The 24,926-nt window shown below is 38.8% G+C and overlaps 1 protein-coding gene across 1 annotated transcript in view; it reads right to left on the minus strand.

Annotated features, from left to right (window-relative positions):
- Positions 1–24,926, minus strand: part of HECW2 (HECT, C2 and WW domain containing E3 ubiquitin protein ligase 2) — a 153,413-nt gene that overhangs the window by 14,144 nt on the left and 114,343 nt on the right. Inside the window, exons 18-28 of the mRNA XM_054636439.2 lie at positions 18,493–18,576; positions 16,563–16,672; positions 13,045–13,165; positions 10,917–11,030; positions 7,144–7,296; positions 5,039–5,137; positions 3,734–3,863; positions 3,004–3,150; positions 2,495–2,609; positions 1,633–1,718; positions 155–267 (exon numbers count right to left, since the gene is read on the minus strand). Of these exons, the coding sequence (XP_054492414.1) occupies positions 155–267; positions 1,633–1,718; positions 2,495–2,609; positions 3,004–3,150; positions 3,734–3,863; positions 5,039–5,137; positions 7,144–7,296; positions 10,917–11,030; positions 13,045–13,165; positions 16,563–16,672; positions 18,493–18,576 (1,272 nt within the window). The remainder of the gene's footprint in view (positions 1–154; positions 268–1,632; positions 1,719–2,494; positions 2,610–3,003; positions 3,151–3,733; positions 3,864–5,038; positions 5,138–7,143; positions 7,297–10,916; positions 11,031–13,044; positions 13,166–16,562; positions 16,673–18,492; positions 18,577–24,926) is intronic.

The following is a 24,926-nucleotide window of genomic DNA, read 5'->3' on the forward strand; positions in this document are numbered from 1 at the left end:
CCAAAACGGATGCATCAGACACTGCAACAACAGGGAAGGAAATTTGCATGTGAGGGAAGCTATATTTGCATACTCAGTGAAAGCTTGTTAATGTTTGTCCAACAGGTGATCTGTTACCCCAGAGAGTGGCCCTGTGAAGCCCCCAGAGCTGTACCTTGGAAGAGCAGTGATCTTCCCCCACTTCTCCACGCAGAAGCGCCTGGGCCCGTTGCTGCCCCGGAGAGAGGCAAAGCCTTCGTAGGGAATGCTGGACGTGCCTGTGACAAACTGGCAGCACAAACACCCATCAGGACAGGCTGCACACAGGGGCTGGGGGGACACAGCAGCACACCCACCACAGCCCAGACACGTTTGGAAAAGCATTTGCAAAGCGAGGAAATTCGTGAGGTACAAGCAATAAATGCTACTTTACATGGAGCTCAGGGCAAACAGACTGTTTCCTGGCTGGGCTCTAGAAGAGGCAACTTAGCAGATTGATTTCCTCCAAAGGTTTTCTGCTACATAAATATTGTAGAATAACAAGCTATCAGTATCCAGTTACTCAGACTTAAGCCTGAGTGAGTTTTTTTGCTGCTGTTTCCTGCATTAAAAGGAACTAATACAAAACATAGTAATATCTGGTGGCTTTCTACTATGCCTTTCTAGCTACATGGATTTCCTTTGCTTTATAAACCACAATTAACTACTGTAAGAAAAGGACAAAATTCTGAAGGTTAGATATGCCCACTGACATTTGCTGAAATACTGACTGGTGAGCAGTTTTATTTGCAACCTGTCATGAACAGATCAAATGTAGCTTTTGACAGATCAGAGACTATTTAATTTGTAATGACCTGGATATTACAAAAACTTCTGAGTAACAGATGTGACAGGAACATACAAGGAGACATTCCTGTTTTTCCATCAAATGGGATGTTCCACACTGCCTTTTTAAACACTTTAAAAAAATACTTAAACAGACTCAAATAATTCATAATTCAGTGATCAGATAAAAATACTGAATTTTTAAAACCAGCAGATTTCATATCAGATCAATAATGTGGTATGGTTTGCAGTGGAGGTTTGTCTGTTTCTTTAGAGACAGGATGGATTTAACCTGAACTTTAAAAATTTAACTCAATAGAAAATTTAGCTCAGTAGTAAACCCACATGTATAAATATTCTTCTGTTGAGATTTTTGTCCTTCAGCAGCAGGGTGACTGGAACCTGCAGGTTTAGTGAAAATTAAATTGGACTGACTTTAAGGTTTCCATCATTATTTTCTAATTTGAAGCCTTGAACTTCCATCTAAGCTTTCTCCTTCCTAAGCTGTATAAATACTATTAACATTTCTACCTAGTGACATAACCAATTACACAGTTTTCCTTTTCTATCTTTAGGAGTCTTAATGTACTTTTAATCAAACAATAGTAAAGGATTATTGACATCAGCCATTGTATCTTAAATGTAATTCTAAACTTAGAAATCTATAAAAATAGCTGTGAGCTTCTGTCACTTGAAATTATTACATTTAAACTCTGACTCAAGGTATGCCCCCTAGTAATCACCATAATTTCTGGGTATCCAAACCAGGATGGGGCTATTTTAGCATCAAATTTTAATTATTTTTACACAGATCAGCTGATTTCTTACCTGTAAAAGTCTTAGACGTTGCTCATTGTTGAACCTTTCCACAGCAGCCCAGAACCACCGAATTACAATGTGATTGTCATGATAACCTGTTAAAACAACAAGAGCCTTTATACTTTTAGGTGCTATGAAAGTGGTTGAGGGAATAGCTAGTAAGCTTTTCCTGGTTTGGCCCTAGTCACAATAATGCCATATTCTTTATCCAATTGCATCAAAAGGCAGAAGGTGAGAGGGAAATACTCCTAAAATGCTTAGAAATCCTAAAGGCAGAGAATGAATGTACTATGACAAAAAGAATTGATATTCCTTGTGCAATCCTTTCTTCCATTAATCAGTCACTAACAGGAATGCCAGTTCTTGAAATATTCCAGTACTGTGCTATTTATCTATCCAAAACCACAAATGATGCTGCAACCATCTCTCTCACAGTATCTCACAGCTCCTAATCTTCTGTTGTTCTCAAATTATTTCAACTACCAGCCTGCAGCCACTGTGATTGCTTCTAATTTCCTGTCAACTTTGAGTGTGTAAAAAAAAAAAGCAATATCCAACTAAGAATGGCTACCATTTCCATTTCTCCCCTAGGTCTGGGAGGTGCCTCCCAGTGTGCAGCTGAACATGGCACTTTCTGTGGAGAAGAGTGTCCTGTTGTGCTGTCTCAGCAAGAACAGCCAACAAAGAGCTGCAAGGAGATCCAACAAAGCAAACTAAAATGGAAAAATTACCTTCCCCTAACACTAACTTAACCAGAGAAGCTCAAAAGTTACTATTAATGTATCTCATGGGAAGGTTCTTTACTGTCTTGAAAACTAGGTAGACCCAGAGCCCTTGACACTCTCACTGAACAATTCAAAATTCAAGTTACCTCCTCTGTACTCTGTATTATTTCTCCAATCACTCAAGTCAATTTCTGCTGTTCCAGCTATAACCAGTTCCAGTTCTCTGGCATCAAATACAGACACCAGTCTTGCATCAACCACCTGTGAAAGGAAATAAAATGCATTTCTTCATGTACTGATTTGTGCCTCCCCACAAAATCTGCTACTAAGGTATTTACCAGGTATCATTTCAGGTAATTCAGAATTCAGGTTTTGTCTTTTTAAACAAACAAGTCTCAGAGACCCAATGCAGAAACAGAGCAAGGATTCAATGCTAATCATACAGTGATTGAGAGTATTGTCCAGTGCAAAGTAGATACAGAACAATAGTCTTTATATAAATTACTAAAAGAAATTTTTTTACACTCCCTTCCCCTTCCAGTATCTACAAGAGCACTTCTGATTATATCTGGGACCCCGTATTTTGGAAATGTATACAAGGAGAAAAATATTTTGGATGGAGAAAGAAAGTAAATTTAATTTTGGAGCTTTTTACCTCATAGAAGCCACGAACTAGGCTTTCTGTTTGTTGTACAACTCCTCTCTCAATTCTCCATTTCACCATTCTCTCTATGTATTCTTTCTTGTTCTTTTCAGTGACTGGGATATTGGCACCTCCTGGTTTTAGTTCCCGTTCTGTGATCTTAGGACAAAAAATGACCATGTGACAACATAGTTATTATAAAGACAAAAGAAGGAATTGTAATAATTTAAATTTTTAAGCTGAAGTAATTCCTTAAAATCACTAACCAAGCCTTACTAGCAAACTGGAATATATGAAGTAAGAGAACATACAAAAAATCTTTTTAAAAATATTTTAAATTCCATTTAGTCTGAGGAACCTTCATAATTAGATTTAAGAATAAGCTGAGAAGAAGAAACCATCTTTACATCGACTTTTGAAGTTTTCTGAATAATACTTTAACAAAGGTGTTGTAATACCTTTGAATGGCAACTTTGCTGCAATTAAATTCAGGTAAACTACATCTACCAAAGCAACCCTAAAGTCTGATATTTCAGATACTCTCCAGAAAATCTTCCTAACCAGAAGAACGTGTTTGACCTGTTACAAATATTAATTCCTCCCCAGATTTCAACATTGGTTTCACCAGCAGGAATTTTTTTAATACAAGTTCAAGGCAGCATGGAGAGACACCTGTTCTTCTGTCCAAATAAATGTTTATCTAGCAGGAGAATGCACCAAGGAAATGAAGAAACTTGCACACCTGCCCAAAAACTTCTTCATTTACAGTAAATGTGAGATCTAGGATATCGTGTATGTCATTGTCTTTCATCCATTGCAAACTCTGGTGAAACTCTTCATCCAGATATTCCAGGTCACTCAGGTCACAGAGTCTGACAGAAGAAAGAAGAAAACACACAAATACAGATGATGGCAGCAGCCTGTGCTCAGTAACTAAACTCAGACAAAACAGACTGTGAATGGGAGCCAAGAGAAACATTAATAAAGAGGACAACTTCAAATCTCTGTTTATTTGCCTGGTAACAGCAGTTACTGTAGAACACAAAATAACTCTGTAAATATACAAAACTCTAGAATTTAATTTGAAGGCACATTTCTTCTTAATGGTGAGTCTGCCCCATGTTTCCTGAGAAGCACATTTAGGAATTATGAAAATACACAGATTGAAGAGACAAAGAATTCAAATAATAAAAGAAATTTTAAGATTTTTTTTAAACAAGCAAGCAGTGTCCTTTTTGTTTATGTAGCTACACTGCCTCATCTCCATCATTTGTTGAACAGCTTAGATTTCCAGCTTACCACATACTTACCATACTTTCCCTCACCTCATCCTTCTCACTAAGATGATGCTGCTAGCATTTAGGTGTTTTAAAAATGTATGTGCAGTAGGAATGGATTAATTACTCACTACTAGAACATGCAATGTTTTATAGGAAAAAAAAAATAATTGTTTCCAGACTTCTCAAAACCAGCTTTCAAATAAAAAGTAAAGCACCTTAAGCTCATTAGGCCTTATGTTCCAGATATGCTGAGCAAGCACAGCTCTCATTGCTTCAGCCAGAACAGAAGCAGCAGTTCTGGAAACTAAGTCTGAAGTCTATCAAAAGTACAGCTCCTCAAAATGGAGATTGCCAACAATCAGTCTAATCTGAGAATGCATGGTGCAGTCTAGGTTATGAAGTGATTCATATCCTATCCCGTGAGTCATTGCATGACAAAAGAATAAGAACTCTATTAATATCTGGAATAAGCCCACAGTACTGCACTGTACCTCTTCAAGTCCAAGATTTTGCAGAAGAAAGCTGGTAACAGGGCTAAAACAAAACACAAGGTTCTCATCGTGTTCTCACAAATCACAAACAACATTCTGAGGTAGCGGAAACAAGGAAATTTTTCAAAAAACTCATGGATCTAAATCAGTTTAGTAAATTATAAATAATGGCCTGTCTTCTTTGTCTATACAGCATCATAAATAATCCATACACAAAATGGCATCTTTGATGGGGAAGGAACCAAACAAAAGAGGAGACAAAACTATTCTACTCACATTCGGAGGAGGGCTTTATAAAAGGGTCTTGTAAAAAAGGCATCCAGCAAATATTGATGTATCAGAGCAAGACCAAGAATTCGACCACTAAACCTGAACCTGGAAGAGAAAGAGTTACAGTCATGATACTGAAACTTTGTGGTTGTACACTGCTCTGTCATCAAAACTTGCATGTTTTTCCAAACAGCATTATTAAATCAGACAGCTATGTCTAAATTGTGGTATTTTTGTTTATTTCTTGGGTTTCTTTAACATTCTCAGTAAGGCACAGGGAAAAAAAATAATAAAAAAGCAAGACTGCAGGGTGTGGAAAATCCCTCAGATACCTAAGTTACAACTGCTCAAAAATGTCAAATCCATATTTAACCCAATCAGCCCCTGCCAGAGCAGCCACTTTATAAATGCATTATCTCTCAAAATGATAGCCACTGTCTCTTTTTATTTCACACCCCTACAGAATTACCTTGTTTTCATGTTATAGAGAGGCCAAAGGTTTTGCTACTCTTTCCCTGGCTGACAGCTCATGCTGCCTGTCTTTCCTACTTACAGGAGCTCCTTGCTCCCTCTTCTGACTGTGGTTAAGGAGTCCTCTGTGTATTTTCACAAACAGTGCCAGAAAGTTTTTTATGTATTGCAGTGCTCTTCAGCCCTATGTCAACAGGATCTAAATCTCCTCTCAACTCTTTCTTCCCTTATTATCTTCATTTTGTTGGATGTGTAAGGAGGAAGTTTGCCAGGGTTGAGAACAAATGACAGCAACCTTGAAATAGGAGGGTCTTTGCAAATATTCCCATGAGAATCAAGATTCATTGTGAAAGCTCATCCACAATTCTAGAGCTAGATTAAAGTCTAGTGTTTGTTTTCAAAGTAAATGTTTCTTGAACTTTATGTATCCTTAACAACATTTCTCTTGGAAAAAATTAGAGCTTTATGATACCTGCTTGTACAATGTTTGCAAGATGAGGATGTGACATGCAGAGCCTTCCCCTTCCCATGCATAAACTGCTTGTCACAGCTGTATTTTCTGAATTCCCCCTGGGGCTGTACAAAACCAGCACTCTCTGAAAGAGATAGGGGCCATGCCTCCTTCATTCCCCAGGTCTCTGGTCCAGCACTGCAGAAGCCAGGGATGAATAGAAAACGTTGGCAGAAGCTGCACAGCACATAAGAGTTTTCTCTCACTCTATGCCAGGCTGTTCTGCCTTTCCAACAGAGACTTGAAGTACTGGAGTTCAACAGGCAGGTTGCTTCCACTAACTGAACTACCAACCAGTTAATTTTCTTTTTATTTGTAAAATTAGTAATGAGATTCCCCTCTGATACTCATTCTTCATAACTGGCCTTCAAAAAATAAGAACTCAGTGCATATCTGTCCTACAGAAATGAGCAGTTGTCATTCCACTAATAATGTAATCCAACCACTTACACAGCAGAACTCTCTGTTAATAGTCACAGCACAGCTTTACAGATTTATGGTGATGCCATGGCTTAAATCAACTGAGGGTGATTTAAACTGGCTTATAAATGTAAAAATAGGATTATGCAAAAATCCTTGATAACTATTTCAGAAGCAGGGGTGAATGTACAGACTGTTTCAAAGCTGTGTGATCAGCAGTCTCCCCCCTACCCCCAATTAAGATATTACCACAGACTTCCTTCCAAAAGGTATGTTGGCGTTTTTCCACTGAGGAGATCTCTGTACTGTTTAGGAAGACTCAAACAAATTACATACAGTAATATGAAACCTCCTTAGCTGACAGAAAGTCAATGTGTTGTTATTTTTTCTTGGTTTTTTTCTAATACACAAGAGGTTAATATTGCTTTCATGAAATGACTACTAATGTACAAGAAATGCAGGGAGTTGTGTTGGGAGACAATCCCATGATACATGTTCCAAATCATAATTTTGCTGACCTTGTGAGAAATAAGATCATTAAAAACCACAAGAGAAACCAAAATCAGGGAAGTCTAAAGAAATGCAATTATTTTGCTGCTGGTTACAAAGATGAGATTCTGTGTTACATGTCTGAGCAGATTTGAGCAGTTGTTCTACAAGTGGGAACAACAGAAAATGTAAATGAAAAACAAAAGAAAACAATTCTTACCACTCATGGTGATTGTCTACAAAAGCAGACATGGGACTTATTTGTACTGTGTAGGTATCGTTGGCTGAATATTCAAACAAACCATAATATGGATTGAAGAGCTCCCTGGACACCAGGAAAAAAAATTCTCTTGATGGTCCACTGTAGTCCAACCTTTAAAGAAAAACCTGACATTACTATGAAGTAAGAACCTTTTTTTTTTTTGAATCTACATTCCTTACACTATATTTTTATTAAAATTTCGTAAGATTTTAACCAAAACCCTTATCCGTGCAGATTGCCTAATGCTAAAGTATGTGGAACTCTCAAGGGACTATTCTAAAATGGAATGGCTTGGAGGACTGGAATGAAGTTCTCCATGTGGGCTGCATTCAGAAAAAAAACTTTGGCTCCAGCTGCAGTGGCCTCTGCCACAGGAATATAACCAAATAATTGGGGGTGGCCAGGGTGGGGAGAAGGAAAATCATGAAAAGAGCCAAAATCAGACTTATCTTCATCTGACAAATTAACAATGAAAATAAACAATGGTCGTATTTTGTCTTTGCAGACTGCAGCCATAGGACAATTGGAGGGATAATATTTGTGTTTTCCCTAGCAATATAATCTGAGATTACTTCAGTGATTTATGTTTCTTGGTCTAAATTTTCTTGTCTGTCTTCCAAACTTGAGTGTATTTAAATGTCTTTTGGAGAGTGCACTTCCTTGGTTGGGCTTTTTTATTTGTTGTTTTCTACTTTTTTCCCCATTTCAAGATTCCAGAACTAATGAATCTAAATAACCCCTTCTTCCTGAATAATAAACAAACGCATTGCTGACAATGCACTGAGACTGAATTGTGACATTACTCTGCAGGTCACCAGTGAAATGACTTAGGTATGATATTAATGCTCTATTAGAGTTGGAAAACAGAAAACTAGGAGTTTTCCAGTGGGGAGCAGAGAATATTATAATCCTAACAAAAAGAAAGATACATCTTTTATAGATAAAAGACTTAATATTTTACTCAAGTACTAAGACAATGCACAGACAGAAGTAGCACAGAGAAGGTCAGCTTTCACAAAGAACTCCTGCTACAAATGTCTTGGCTCATAAACTTTTACAGAAGACAACCACAAATGAGAGTTGTTTTTGAGGATGAAGTTGTCAGCAAAGTAAAGGCTAGGTGCTGTTATCAAGCTGAAGACAAACCCTCTTTCCTCAGCTGAATAAAAACACTTTCCCTTCAGTCACTTGGAAGCATTTCACTTCTGTTAAGCTTCAGCAGTGAAGTACTGAAACAGATCCTTACCCTGGCAAGAATGGGTAGATTCCATCAATAAATTAGAGAGGAAAAAATCAAAAATGGTTCGATACCATGGACAACTGTTGGATCTTAATCTTGGCACAAATACCAGGATCAAGTAAAGGGTTGTCTGCAAGACTCTTGCAAACTTCTGGGATAATCAGACACACTAAGAAATCCTGAGATAGAAAGGAAACTCTGCTTGACTATCAGGCACTTCATACAGCTCCCTCTGTATGCAGTTACTGTGAGTCATGTTAAATAAATCAATCATGAGAGTCCTGCACTGCCAGTCAGATTTATCCTACAATTAAAGGCTTGGCACAAGGGTGAGAAAACTTCATACGAGAGGTATGCAACCACACAACAGCTGCAACTGTGGGGCATTTGGATATTCAGGGGAGTAGTATGTTGTTGGCAACATGACTCATGTCTCCTAGGAAGCACCATTAATATTTCAGATTTACCACTCTTAAATGCAAAGCAGCTTCTCCTACTAGTTCAAAGAACTCAGGAAAAACAAGGAACCATATTTTTCCTATATAATTTTTTGTAATTTATTACCAAAATGAATGAGCGTATAAAAACCATTAAATGAGCATCACAATTGATAAGTATAGAAACTGAAGATTTGAGAAAGATACACATTATGAGACTTATGACAGAAATCACTTGAACAGCAATAACCATGTCTGAGTTGTCCCACTTACTATTTTATGTATTAATAAATTAAGAGTTACTAAAACGTTGTATTATGTAATTATTTCCTTACCCATTACTTTATGACTTATGTCTCTTTACCAAGAGCAAAAGAAACGCAAAAGTAAACTCCTACTTACACTCTTAAAAAAGGAGGAGCAAATAGGAAACAATTAACTTTCAGTATTCCTCCTCTCCTCCACCCTGACCTGTCTTTCTTCACCTGGCCAAATGAGGAGTTGGATGTGATACATATCCTTGCACCATCTCTGATGAAACAATACTGTTTGCACACATCCTTTCTTCATTAAAAATACAGATGTGTAAATAAAGGACTGACGTCATTTTAATTTGTCTTTGCTCCTAATGAACTGATTCTTCTCCATTAAGGCTAAAGTCTCATGTAAAGCTGGATATAATGGGGACAGGAGGCGTCACTCCCATTTCCAGGTCACTCTTCATGTTGCTGAGTGGTGAAATGCAAAAGTCTGACAACTGATGAAAGGAAATGGTGTATCTGGATCAACCTCTATCTCATGTATGATTTAAAGGATTTCCCTTTCATTTTTAAATCTGATTTGAGGCTGTAGCTGTGAAAGTAAAGGCTGGTAGGGGCTGTGTAAAGCAGGCCTTGCTCCTGCATCCCCACCCTCCTTTGTCAATACAGCATAATCTCACTGTGCACCAGCCTTGCCATTCCAGTTCTGAGTTTTTCCTCAGACAGCATAGTGATATTATTTATATGAACAAGTCCACACTTGGCTCTCAGCTGTAAACATTCTTTATTTTAAGACTTCACTGGATCTATATTAACACTAAGTGCTTCAGGGTGAACTTTAAACAAACAGTAGGATTTAGAGGTTTTCAAAGACATATTAATTTTATCTCATCTTGTAGGAGATGTTTCTATTACAACTTTGCATTTTAAAGACTCACACATTGAATGGCAATAGCCCACACTACAGCATTCCAAGAGCTGTGCTGCAGTTTTCTGAATATCATTGAATAAAAGTTTGAATATTTATAAACATATTCATGAACCGTTTCAACAACAGACAAGTGGGCTTTAAGGCCTGCCAAAGGGGGCAGAAATCAAGAGACAAAAGCAGCAAATAGTACATTGTTTCAGTTTCACTTGCAAAGGAAATCTAACCACATCTTGCTTTGCAAAGCACATCTTACAACCTGTAACACATTAAGCTTTCATTAGACACAGACTGAGCATTCTCTGAATGTGACTTTGAAGCGTGGGGAATATTGGGGGTTTTTTAACAACTGGCAACCGTCCAGTTGCTTTTATTTGTGATGTAGGCCCTGGCCTGAAGAGGCAGTGAGTACCTTCTGTGGTACTGAGGGCTTTGTGCTCCCAGTGCCTCAGACAGAGCTAAATTAGGGACTGAGCCCATAGCCTTCTCTGAAAGCACACTCCCTCCAACAAATGGCAGCTGTCTTTTGGTAAGCCCTGGAGACACAACAGCACTGAGAGAAAAGAAAGATGAATAACACAAGAAAGCTGTATGGTTTTTAATTTGCTTTCCCAGCAACATTCTGAAACATACACCAACTATTGGGAAAATTCACATAAGCATTCACATTACTTCTGCAAAGGCAGGATATGTTACATTGCAAAATGCTTAAGAAGCCATCTTGAACAGCTGTATGTTCTAGGCTTGTGTATATGGCATTTCCTGACCACAGTTCTTCCTCTTTTCTCTCTAGATAACAATCTGGTGAGAGAGGAGCTGCAAGACACTGTGTTCTCAGACCACAAATACTTCCCTGTTCTACTCACCCTTCTTCCCCAACAAACGTGACATAGAGTTTGTTTCTCTGCAGGTCTTTTCTTGAGTAGCCCATGATCTGGTTAAAGGCATCTTCTAACAAGTGATCTCTCCTGATGATTAATCTGAAGGGCAAAAGTATTTTGAAACAGCAATTTGTGAACACGAACCACATCTGGAAACATCTATTAACACAGCAGGATAGTAACCAGGGTGATTTCAGAGATACCTGTTTCTGCTGGATAATTTTATTCAGATCAGGAAGCTTCTGTTCTCCTCCAATGCTCTCCCTTATGTTTCAATAAAATGTCCCTTGTACAAAGAGGAGTAGTTTTGTTTTGTCTACCTTGGTTCTTCCTTAAAGTTTTAAGCAGAAAGGTCCTAAAGCTGGCATTTTCATTAAGTATGAAATCCTTTTGTAAAGCTGAGCCCCTAAGTGAGTTTCACTGTGAGCAAGAGTCTCATCTTTTCCATAAAAATCAATCTCTTAACACAGAAAAAGATAAAACCATGGAAATCACAGTATGATAAACCCAGAAACACACATCCCTACATTATCCTTGAGTGTGATGGTACAAAAAGTCCAGAAGGAATGGCAATTATTTGTACAAAACCCCACTGAAACATCACATGTGAAAATGCAATGTACCTTCTGAAAGAAAAATTGTGAAAATGAGGAAGTGTCATAAAGATCTAAAATAAGAGGTGAAAGAATCCTCCTTAGTTAAACATTTTATCCTCTGCCAAAAAACTGTGTTTAATTAGTTTCAGGAAACTTCACTTGCTCTATATTCAAATACTGCCTTCTGTGTGTGCCCATCAGCCAGCAGCTGCAAGAAGGCAGCTGAACCCACCCCAGCTCCTGCAAAGCCCCTGTGGCCCTGCAGAGTTCAGTGACTGCACTGAGCCATCCTGCCAAGGACATGCAAGGAGAGAGAGCCTGGATCTGAGCAGGCACCTGGGCAAAGAGGGGACCCAGGCAGCAGCAGAGCTGTGCTGGGCCCTGCTTTGAACAGGTCAGTGCTGTGCCTGGGAAAGCAACCCAGAAAAAACTTCCATTCACCTGTCAAACTACAGCCTAAAAATCCACAGTGTGATGGCAAATAGGTCAGGGAAGAAAGGACAGGGAAAAAAGGGTGTAAGAAATAGAACAGATTATTACAAGGAGCAAATACTCCCCACCAGTTATTTGCCCAGGCATTCAGGACAAAGCTTTCATAGGTAAGGCTTTAAATGTTTATGACTTCATTATATTCGAGGCAGACATTGCTCAACCTTTGCCTCTTAAGACTTGTAAAAACAACAGCATTTTAATCCCATTTCAGTTTTGCAGAACTTGTAACAAGCTCACATGAATGAAGTCTGAGCTTTGCACAGATTTCTGCAAAATAAGAGAAGTGACTGGCTGAAAGAAATTAAAAAAAATAGAAAACCCCTTTTTTATAATAGAGGAAATGATTAAATCATGTTCTAGTGCCTCATGGCTATGAGTTTGATAACTGGCACATGACTTGGTAATTTACAAAATTTTGAAAGTATCTTGTGAGGACAATTCTTATATATAACAGCACATAATCACATGATTAGCTAATAAATGAAGGAGGGAAGACCTCACTCCAAGTACTCTACCATTCAGAGTTCTAAAATAAAAATATTCGCAGTTTTTTAACGCAATCCTTAGAGTTTAGTAACATTTAATGTATGAATCCTCTTTACTAAAGAGGACTAGTATCAGAATGTTGTATAAGAACAGGCAATGATGTTCAAAAGATATGTCTATCTAATTTTTTTTTAGTGGAAAAAGATATGAGAAAATATAACTGTTTATATCATAATGGAAGAATTCAGATGCCTCCTGTTCTGCAGGCCTCTTCCCAAAGCTCCTTTTGGCACTGTATTGGTAATACTGTCTGTACAAAAACATAGTTGGAGGAAGCACAGAGGTGCTCAGAACTTGCTGTAAACTCTGCTATGAATCACATGCTGGCATTAAGTCTTTTATTACAGGTTTTCTATTCCCAGAAATGCCTGGGTAACCGTAACATCTGCATTCCTTCTAATGGGAAGAAGCTTGCAGATCCGCGAGGCAAGGCAAGCTGCCTGAAAAGAAATCCAGTTTCATGAGATGCTTCAACCTACTTCAATTTCCCTGGGCCTTGTCCATATCCTTTAGTCTCCAACTTCCTGTAGAAGTTCCTCAGCTTGGCTTCAAAGTCTCGTTTGTACGGAGCTGGAGCTCGGGCGTTGGCACGCTGAGTACCTGCAGGGAGCAACAGGCACAGAATGAGCTGTGTGACACCAACTGATGGATGGCCCATCTGCTCCTGGAAAGACTCCTTCATAGCAAGAGATATGCATGGCATGTGTTTGGTTTAGTCACCTTCATAAAGAGTAAAAGCTGCGTATCTTCAAATCTGCTCTGCATCCAAGACTTTTTGGTTGCTCACTTCCAACAGTATCATCTTTCAAAAGTAAATCTTTAAAGAGCAAATCAAGGTCAACGCAAAAGATGGATTTTAAGAACAACACAAGCGACTAGAAAGACTTTACTTTTTGTTTTTCAAGTACACTTTATGTCTTACCTTTATAATAGTTCATACAATAAATATTCTGTTCTGGTTTTAATATTATCAGGAAAACAACAACTCAGGAATGAAGCAAAAATAGGCTGGATTCTGCATTGCCCATGTTGACTACACCAAAAGGAAGAAGGAAAATATTTGGAAATTCCTTAGTGCAATTTTTCCCTGGGGAAGTAACAAGGAAGAAAAATATAGGAAGAATGGAAAGACTACCAAATTTAAGTTTGTGGAACTTCTAATCTGTGGCTGCAGAAACATACATGATGGTCATATAAGTGAATTTTATTTTGAAAAACTGGTTTTGAGGGTCTATTTCTTAAAAGCAAGAAGGGGCGAGATCTGTACACCAAAAAAAAAAAAAAAAAAAAGGCATACCCTACAACTGCATGTACAGTATACACAAATTAGGTGTTTAGTCTCATCTATTCTGAAAATGGCCATCATTAGGACTTCCACTGATTTGATTGTGAGGCAGGGTGCCAAGGAGGCAGTTAAACTCCTTCCCTGCATGGCGGTGTAGACACCCCACAAAAAATTTGGATAATGTTTAAAATTTTTCATGCCCTAAAGTACACATAAGTTGCCAAATACTTCTCTGGAACTAGTGGCCACCTGTAATGCACTGAAAGCACAAATGAACTTTTCTGCAGAGTTCTGTCTTTTAACTCAGTTCCTCATGTAAGTTTGCTTGTGGCTCCCTGCATGAAGCTAAGCCAACACAGAACATTGATTGCTACCGTGGGGGAAGGCATGGGAACGTGAGGTTTCAGGTAAAACAAGAGAGGAGGTGCATCCGTTCAGCCGGTGGCAGAGAAGGGGAAGGAGAGCAGCCACAAAGCCCATGGGTCTGACAGAAAAGGCGACAGCACATCCTGCGGAAGTGGGGGCTGGAAGGAGCTGCAGAGTCTATCTCTGCACAGATCAGAGACAGTGAGCTCACTAACAACGCTCAATGCCATTTAACAAGTCTTTAAAAGACCTGTCTGACCAGAAAGACACTTTGCACTTGTTCCAGGCTTGAAGTGAAGTGTGGGAGGATAGTAAATGTCATGCAATCTGCAGGGCTCCAAAAGGAACATGAAGGATCCCTCTGAAAACACAGATCGTGGTCACTGATTCTTCTATAGTAGCTTCCCGCTTTTACTGAGAGCACCAAGAGCTTCTAAAGGTACACTCAGCTGAAATCTCCTGAAAACTTACAGAAACAGTAAACAAGCCTTTTAACTATTGGCCTTTTCCCTCTCTTGTTTATTTTGCTTTGGGTCAAACGATGTACAAAAATGCAGTCACCAGAAAAAGGCAACAAAAATATACTTTAAGGTTAACCCCCCAAGGAAGTTGGATTTTTTTGAAAGGTACCACAAAACATGAATCTGATAACACATTACTTCATGGTTCAGAGATCAGCATCATAATATTCTGTCAGCACATGACAAGTCCTCACTGCAAATCAGATGCATATGCCAAGAAATTCCTGGGCAATTATAGTGATTACTTCCGCCTTGGGAACAAAAGATGTTAATGGAAGAGCTAAAAACCACCAGTGGTGTGATAATCATACTTGATTTTCAAAGAGGTTATATTCTAAAGCAGATATAAAGAGTAGCTTCATGACTATTCATCTTTTCCAAAACAGAAAGTACAAGCGATTGTGACTGATCTGAACAATGGATCCTTAACACCCCACCTCGTGCAGTGCAGCACAACCAGCTTAGCTGATGAGAAAAAACAGAGCCTCCATAGAAACATGGGCTATTTACAATTTCTCATCAAAAAAGTCATTTGTACACCAACACAAACATGCATGCTTGGAGACTGACAGGGAGATTCAATGGTCTCTCTATATTTTTCTATGAGCCAGAAGAGAGATACAATTTTAGGGAGAATGAGACTAAACCCATCACTGTTCCTTCTCTACTGTCTGCTGCTACTGTGAGTAAATGAGAATATCACATGTTAAAGACTGAGTGTATTTTGAAATTACTTTGTTGGAATGAAGCTATGCCCAGCATGCTTTGGTGCACATACCAGTGATTAAGAAATCTTAACTCTGGAAGCCAAAACTGGTTTTATTTGTAAAAGACTGCCAGGTTTGCAGTTGGAAGTAAGATGCATACATGCAGATCATTCCCTTCTTTTCAATAAAGGGAAACAGTTATATCTAAACATATACATACTGAAAGTATTAATAAATGTGAATATTGTATTTCACTGCTTCGCAGAAAGCCTAAGATCATTAAAGTCTTCAGATAGTTTCTTCAGAGAGATCTTACAGAGGTCTTTTGTCCAACAGCAAGAAAAGCCACCACATTTAATCTGATTCCATGAAAAGGCAAAGCTTTTTGTTTTTGTGGACAGGGAAATGCCCATGAAAATCACAGTTCTTTATCTGATAAAAACTTCTTGCTGTCTGGAACTACCTAGAGTTGCTTACACCCTAAATGTTCTCTATTTATCTATATTTTTGTTATCAAATTTGTAGAAATCCCCTTAAGCCACTTCTGATTTATCTGTTATCTTGAGGAAACTAAGCATAGCAACATCTATCAACATGGCTTTCAAATGGAACTTGTCATACTCGCAATAATTTAGTTCTAATCTGCAACTCAGAATCTGAAATATCAGTCTCCTTCCACATTCTGACATGAATATTCAGACAGCTGCAGTATGCTATGTTTTGAACTTGTTTTAAAGTATAACAAGCTGGCTTTTATACATAAAATTGGCCCTAATTGCCCCACAGCCCCATTACATTGGTATTTTAATGTACAGCTATTAGATCCATGCTCCAAATATCCAGGCATCAGGATGCTGGCATGAGCAGTCACTTAGCTGTTTCACACCAGTAAGAAACAAGTCTGTATGTTTTTTACAAGTCAGAACAAAATCACAACCCCTCAAGTTCCAATACACACAGCAAAATATCTTGTGAGCCCAAGGCAAAGGTTCAAGTCTGACAGTCAAATGCAATTGGACTTGTTGACTTTGCTCAAAAATAGTTCTAGATCTTTGCCTTATCAAGGATGAGAAGTGGTTTCATGGAGCCCCTGCAGAAGCCCTGCCTGAGCAACATACCTGGAGAGTTCTGAGGTGAAGACACCGGTGAGCCTCGCGGGGACTGGCAATAGCTGGGATGAAGTAAGGCATGTGGCGGCACATATGACATTATTTCCTCCTCAAACAAGCTGGCAAAAAGGAGCAAAGGAGAAAGAACACATTTATTTGAATAAATGACAGGTTTCACTTTCTAGGGATAAATCTCTAGTTATTAACCTGCTTTCTTTGATAGTCACTTACCTATTTTCACTGTGTACACTCTGAGCACTACAAAATATTTTACTGCCATTTCCTCAAGCAGATTTGGAAAGTACTGGAAAGCAGTAACTGCTATTTGGGTATTTGATCTCAAGGTTAAAATATAGTTAATCAGCCTTGAAAATTCATGGGCCTCCCTCTTTTTTTTTTTTTTTTTTTTTTTTGTGGATTTTTTTTTTTAATGTTCTCATTACAAAGGGGTCAATAACCTTACTCAGAAACATTGTAAGCCTCCAGGATTAAGAATCACATCTGAACTTGTTAAGTGCATTGACTGGTAAGCTTGTTAGCACAACATTTTATGTTTAATAACAGTCCTGCTGAACCAGGTATCACATCTAGAATGTTCAAGCTCAATTACTTCATGCTTCATCTATTACTGATACATAATTTTTAAGTGAAAAAATTCAAACATTTTGCAGCCTAATCACTACATCTGTGTGTCTGTATGTATGCATATATATACATATATATATATATATTAAAATTTCAGTCTTTCCCATATTTGACAAGCAAATCCAAAAAGGGACAGAATAGCTAATGTCAGAATGGGTCTGGTATCAAAAGGTATTTTGAATGTGCAACATGACACAAATAAACTGCTACAATAATATCTAAAAATTATTTTCAAAGATTGAGCTATAGAAAGAACTGCAAGCCAATGTTATACTATCCAATGCAATGCAAAAACTGTTCAAATAAAATATGCTTTTTACTAAGTTTGCTCACCAAACAAATATCTAGACTTTTTTTACATGGAATTTTTTAAACGAGTCCTTTCTGACAGTTCTTTTTGCAGTCATGGCCATGCGATGTTTTCGTCCAAGTTACACATTAAAAATCTTAAGTTTTTTAGGAAACAATATTTATATTTCAAAAAGGCCCAAGCATAGATTTAAAATGAAATTTTTTTTAATAGCTGTAATAATTTGGAGATTTAGGGATCAGAAAGGATTATCATTATGCAAGCTGGCCTTGAAATACAACTGCTAATATCAATTCTATTTCACTAGATTCCATTTTAAAGGTACCCTTGAACTTCTTGATGCACTTTTACAGTGGATGAGAGCACAGTATCAAGATAAAAGGGTTTAATTTTAGCAAAAAATCTACCTGACTTTTTGAGTTAATAGCATAAATGAAAAGTAGTAAAGAATCAGCTTCCCATTTTCTGAAGTCTGTAAGAAGATTGCCTTTACTAAAGGGGACAATGCTTCACAGCACAGTGAAAAGGCAAGAGAGATATTAAGCAATAAAAACACCTCTCAAGTATGTGCCTTACAAACAGGCACTTCCCAAAGCCAGAGCTAAACAGATGCAGTCTAAAAGTAGCACAAGGCTCATTGCTGAATAAAGGTCTGAGCTGTACCACCTTTCTAAGCATCAGGGCTGGATGCAACAGGACAACTAAAAGTGGTCTGGGCAAACCCATATAAATCACAAGCACAGTGCTCTTGCACTTGCCTTTCACATTCCATCATCCTATGAAAAGTGTGACCTTCAACTGCCAATTAGAACTGAACATGATGAAAATAAAACCTGAGCCTTGAGATGCAGCTCTCCCAGCTGCAAGTCCAGGGAGTGAAGGGGAAGCGATTGGGTGATGCCATCAGCCCACACTGCTCCCTGAAAGCTCCTGAGCAGCTGCCACAGGGTGCTCCACACGTGCATGGGCAGCAGCAGTGCCTACCTGAGTAACATGACAAGGTCTGCATCACTGGATAAACGCACCAGCCCAGGTGTTCCCTCTGTCCGGATGAACTGGATCTTCTCCCTGTGCAAGCAAAAAAAAAGGTTTCAAAACACCTTTTGCAAATAAGGCATCAATGTGTACCACAGCAACAAGTACAGAGTATATCAGAAATCTCTGAATTATGGTTTTCTCTACTTTTTTTTCCCTGCCACACCAAGTCCATGTGAGCAGTAAAATACTACAACCAAAAAGCTACTTTGTTCTGAGGAAGGACGCATCCATTACCCTCATCTCTTCAATGTTCATGTGCTCATGCTCTGGGCAGGCAGTCTCCCAAAGATGAAAAAAAAAATCAATCCCAGAAATTCACACTCAAGTCCATGTCTATTAATTCAAAGCAGGAGGCTGAAACCTGTAAAAATACATTCCTATTGAAAAAGCGAGTTCACTGTCTTTCTGAATCTCTGTACAAATGCAAGCCATACATTACAATGCATACTTGTGATTTTAAAGGCAGTATTTTCATACCACACTGCACGTAAGATATCTTCCAGTAAAAAAAACTGCAGTATTTTTCTCCTCTATTTCATCTAAGCACATATCCTTTCTCCTAGACCCAGTCTGGTCACTGTTGTGGAATCTATGCATCCTAAGTTCTGAGCATGGTTGCACACATAATTTTAGGATCTATACTGAATATAATTCCTTGGATTCTGATTATTTTTCTCTGCAGAGCCTTCCCCTGCCTTCTGAAATACAAGTACATCCTTAATTTTTTTTTTTAATTGGTACGATAGTACAGCAGAGATAAATTCTAATTTGGCTTTACAGTTCTGGAGGAAAAGAAAACAAGAATCAAACCCATGTGGTAAAACCTAAACTTAGTCCCAAATTGAAAGGAGAAAACCCCCAAACAAACAGAAAAGACCTCTGTGTAAGAACAGCAGCATTAGCTCAGCTCACAGGTCTGTCTACCCCATGTCCTATTACCAACAGTGACCAGAAGGTCAAAAACACTCCATGCAATTGGCAGGGCAGGAACATCTGGACACTTCCAGAGCCCACTTCACTTTACATTGGTGCCCAAATGGCAAGGCTGGAGGAAATAAATGGTGGATTATAAAATATATCTTAAGTGTTTGGTCGGCAGCAACACCAGAAACCAGAAGGACATTTTCTGGGTTAACTAATATATGCAGCCTTCCAAATGAATTAAATCCATGACTTCCTGGGGTTACCAGAGAGAGTTGTGATTTCAGTGGTTTTTTAAAAATATATATGTCTTTTACCTTCCATTAAGATATAAATTGTATTTAATGAAAAATAGGTGCCTTTGCCTGAAGCCCTTTACATTATTTAGCAGCCTCTCAGATTTACTTGCAGTGGCTTGGAAGAAGATTTAATCTTGGCAACATGCCTAAAAAAGATATGTTAAGTATAATGTTCTCACTCTACCATGAGACCTCTGAACAGCAATTTTCTACATGTGGTATACTTTCACTTTATATTTTAATAGACTCTCAACTTCTTATCTCTTCTTTCTCTAAGGTAATGAGAAATTATTTTAGACAGAAAATGTCAGAGATCTTTTCAAATTATCTTTGTCCTTTTCCACTGGCCAAATACTGATTTTCCTCCTCACCTATGTAATAATTACAATAATATTAATAATAGGAATATTTAATATAATTATAATTTCACTTCAACTGCGCCAAGGTCCTCAAAGGAAGAAATTACTGGCAGTTGTACTAATCACTATTAAAAAATTTACACAAAGAATTTATACTGAAGGATTTTAGTTAGGTCTTAATTTATCAGGTGTTACAGCAATGTCCATGGAGTTGCTCAGTCTCACAATGTGGCAAATAGACATGGATTCCAATAATTTGCTAAATCAGGGTCTTAAAAAGACTAACCAGGAAAAATAAAACTGAGATCTTTATAAAAATTAAAATCTTACTGAAGCATCAGCTCTAGAAGGATATAGGAGAAGTATAATGGAAAATAATTTACCTTAATCAAATGACTAACTTCAAATACTAAAATTAGAAGGGAACCATTCAGCTTAAGAGAATAGCTTTTCTGACCAATTTCATTCAATGTAAAATAAAATTATGTTCATTAAAATCCCCAATCATTCTGCTGAAGAAAGTCAGTTAAGGCATATATCTTCAGTCTCCTTCCAAAGTAAATGTACAGAAGGACATATAATCTCAAACAAATTAGGAGGTACAAAAATCCTCTGATATTTCATTTCTAATCTGAAACCCATCTTGTCTTGAGAAATAAAGTTTGTGGGAAATTATGAATCTGTAATCAGGAAGCAAGGTTCTGCTAGAAGCAGAATCGGGGAATACCAACAAGCCTTGTGAGCAATTTGAACTCTTATTTGTTAAAAAAAACCCACAACACACATTAAGAAAATGACACCGATTACTATCAGACTGAAGGAAATCAAGCACCCTGGGAAAAAGAATATGAAGCAATAAAACTACAAGCAACCAGAAATTGTTTGTATGCTACGTCCCAGCAGATTTCAAACCAAGCCTGGTGGGAAAAACTTGCCTGCAATGATATGGGTACAAGTGTTTTGACATACTGAGAACTGCAGATTTCTGCTGTATTTTCTAGAGAGCTTGTATTCTGCTAGTGTGTTGTTTCACTTTTGGCAGCTAGGATTTCTTTAGAAGGTTAACCATGTCTTTAACACATAAGTCACATCACAAAACTTGTTATACTACACATGGGGAAACTGCAAAACAGGGCATTTTGTTGAATTTTGGGAACTTGCAGGACACAGAGGAAAAGGGGTCAGTAAGTAACACAGAACAGAAGAAAAATGAGTACCAGTGCTGGCTGCCATGCCAGCCAGTGTGGGTAGAACTCTGGAACACAACACTGCACAGGAGAGACACTGCCAACAATCAAAACCAATTTTTAAAATGTAGCATCCAAGGAAGAACAGATACATTCATTTCAGTTCTGGTCACTACTACCCAAGTTGCTGGTGTTTCCATTTCCAAATCTAAACATATGAGGGAGTTACAACAACCACAACAAAGATTATCCTTCCTCAGATCTTGTTGCACTGTGCAAAAATCTGTAGATTTGGAAAAAAGCAAAACTTTTTTCTTTCTTTCTTTTTTTTTCTTTTTTTTTTTTTTTTTCCCCTCCCTGGTAAAGCAATGAAGCAAGTTCTTAAGCAACATCTTGGAAGTAAAGTCACAAAAGAAAAGCATGGCATGAGTAAAGACAGACTTGAACTGTGCTTGGAATCTAATTTGCTGCTAAGGAATTATTTAAAGTTTCTCAAAAACTCCTTTTAGCAAAGGTACTTCAGATGCTAGAGGTGCAAGATGCATCAGGATAGAGGAAGTTATTCCAATTAGCTGTGCCTTTCAGACATCCTTTAACTGCAAGGGATAAGGACTGGCCAGCCTGAAGGTCTGCCAAAGGGGACCCTGCTTTAGCTCTCCCTCGAACGGTGACACCTTCAGTTTCTCAATGTGACATATTGAAGCTTCCAAGCAGCTCCTGGGTCCCCAGTTTTCCTCCTTCTTTGCTCCATTTATAGCTCTGGTAGTGTCTGTGCATTTGTGAGGGCCCACATTAAATACCACTTCAGCCCATGAGGGGATATAAGAAGGCATTTAGTGTTTTACACCCACTCCAGGTGGAAGACCACCTCTCAGATATCTTCCTTCCTAGATGATGAGTATTACATTAGGAACTCACTCCTGGATCTGCAGCAATTTGTAACTTGTGTAAAATAAGAGACATCTCTGGGAGCTCTCTCAGCTGAAACCTGCTTAGGCCTCCCTGCAGTGGTCCCTCCACAGTGATCATGGGACAAAGTGGTACCAGTCCTATGCCAGCCCATGTGTGTCCCTTTCATGGAATAAAAAGGATGCTTCTTGCTCTCCCATCCTGCTCTTCTTCCATATGCCCTCTCCACTACAGCCTCACCCACCCAGCCCCTACCTCCTTATCCACACTCAGACACCTGCCTGCACCAAAGGCCCACAGGCGTAAGCCTTGGGAGAAACATTTCCACCCCAACTACTCTATGGCCATCATGTGCTCATGTGAAGAGCCTTCTCCTGCAGCCTGGCAGCTACAGATGGTTGGGAAAAGCCTCTCCTCTTATGTTGTGAAGCCTTTTCTAAGAAAGATGAAGTCCAATTGTTGCTCTGGTGCTGAAGTAGCAAAAGCCCCAATAGGATGACAGGCAAACAGACCCTGAAACACTGAAGAAGATATCCACAGCCCCTCAGAGGTATGTTATGCCAGATTCCTGAGGAGTTTTCTGGAAAGAGGCACATCAGCTGAGGAGTATCTCTTATTTAAAGAAAAAAAAAAAGAAAAAAAGAAAAAAAGAAGAGATGAGGGAACTGTAGAGTACAGAAAAAAGAGGTATGATTTGAGATCTGTGGCAGCTCACTGGAGGTTGGTTTTCTGATCATACACGAGTCCTGCCTGTATGTTTGGTCAGTATAACCTGTATCATCATCCAAGCACAAAGCAAACTGCTGCAACTCATCTTAGAGCTACCAGGGAAATGGAGCTTGGCTTAGAAGACGTTTTGTATCAAGAAAATAAAACAAAAGAGAAATACCTTTTTTGGCACAGCACACCAATGCACTTCCATGTCTTGTCTGAAGCCAATATGTCAAGCAAGACTACAGTAGGCAACCTACCTCTCAGATTACTTTGTTTTGAAATTTGCTTTCCTGAAAAGGGTCTGTGGTGCTCTGAGGGGGGCAGAATTTACAAGCAACTTCTCTGGAAAGTTGCTAAAAACCATCTCACACAACTGTCAACTGCCCACAAATCAAAAGGATGAGCAGGCAACTCAGCTGGCTGAGGATTTTACTGACTTTTGCATGACTTTGTCCGACAGGAAGTAGGACGATCCTTATGTTTGGAAGAGGTGAAGGGATTGCTATGTTTCTTTGTCTCATGTAGAAGAGCCTGAAGCATATCCAATGATACTGCATTTTGCTTGCATTTGTACTCTGAATATAGCCCTTGAGACCATGAATTTCATGCTGAGAAAAGAAAAACAGCAGAAGAAAGAAGCTTCTGAACCCACATCAAAATATTTGAAAAATCTGATGGGGAGGGAAAGAGCACAAGAAGTCGCAGTGCAGCTTTCTTGTCAGGAGACTTTCAGAAAAAGATCTGGCAAATTAATGTTACTGGGATGATAAAACTCGTATCACACTGGGAAGGAAAGGGAAATAACCCAGTAGCAAAATCTAGGAATAGAAAATGATGTTAAGAGCTCTTCACTGCAGCACTTTACCTTCTTGTAATGTTTTGCCCACATCTCTATGTGCTGGTGTCTTTTGATCTGTGTCCTCCCTGTGTCAGTTCACAGTGGACTGGAAAGTGACATGCAGAGCAGAGCAAACCATCCAGCCCACATACAGACTGGAAGAAGACAAGGATTCAGGCTCCAAGGGCTGACACAGCAAGTGTAAAAGGTGCCTTGGCTTTTACCCACTGGAACCCTGAGGCTGTTTGTAGCTCAAAAACTTTAAACCTAAAAGCATTTTCATCTGCATTTCAGGAATGCCAGTGCTATTGATCTGCCCAACTTGAAAGCACCAACTAGACTGCTTAGCTATTCATGCCAGCGACTGAAAGGCATGTTTGCCAAAAGAGTAAGGCAGAATCTAAAACTGGTCATGTTTCAGAGGAGAAAATAGCAGCAACAACCCACCAACACTAAAAGGCAATCTGGAGAAAGACAGCAGTGCTCCAAACCCACCAACACTTAACCATCACAGAGTACTTACACCATATTTTGCATCCAATGACTGCATCGGGCTCAGAAATCTATTTTTTTCTTCTTTATGCATTTTTTTCTTGCTATTTTTATTTCTCCTTTTTTCTTTTTCCCCCTCACTTTTTTTTCTTCTTCCCCCTTTTTTTAAAAAAATCTTGGACAATAACAATAAATTTTAGCATATAAAAGCAATTCCATCTGCACAGCCTCTCTGGGCCTGTCTAACCTTTGCCAACCTGACAGCCCCAGGAGGCTGCATGGGCAATGATAAGCAAACTATCCTTCTCTCTCTTCACCAGCAACCTGCTTCCCAGACTTGTGTGCACCAGGAAGGTCTGCTGGGAGATGTGTTGTGAGCTATAACCAACAAACCACACTGTCACCTTCATATTGAACCCAAGCTCCTGCCTGACACACTGCTGGCCTAAATATTTAGTACTTGTTAGCACAGGTGGCAATCTTATCATGCATTTGGGAAGGAGAAAGAAAATCCAAAATAAAGGTTCTTAGGAGAGTCATTTCACATCTGGCACAGGGTGGCAAAGAGTCACCGTTATCAGAACTTACAGACCTTAGAAATTATGCAGGTGGCTGGAAAAATCCCATCATCTCCTTGTGCAAGCAGGCTGATGTACCGGTG

This window comes from Agelaius phoeniceus, chromosome 7 (genome assembly GCF_051311805.1).
Source record: "Agelaius phoeniceus isolate bAgePho1 chromosome 7, bAgePho1.hap1, whole genome shotgun sequence".
Classification (NCBI taxonomy): Eukaryota; Metazoa; Chordata; class Aves; order Passeriformes; family Icteridae; genus Agelaius; species Agelaius phoeniceus.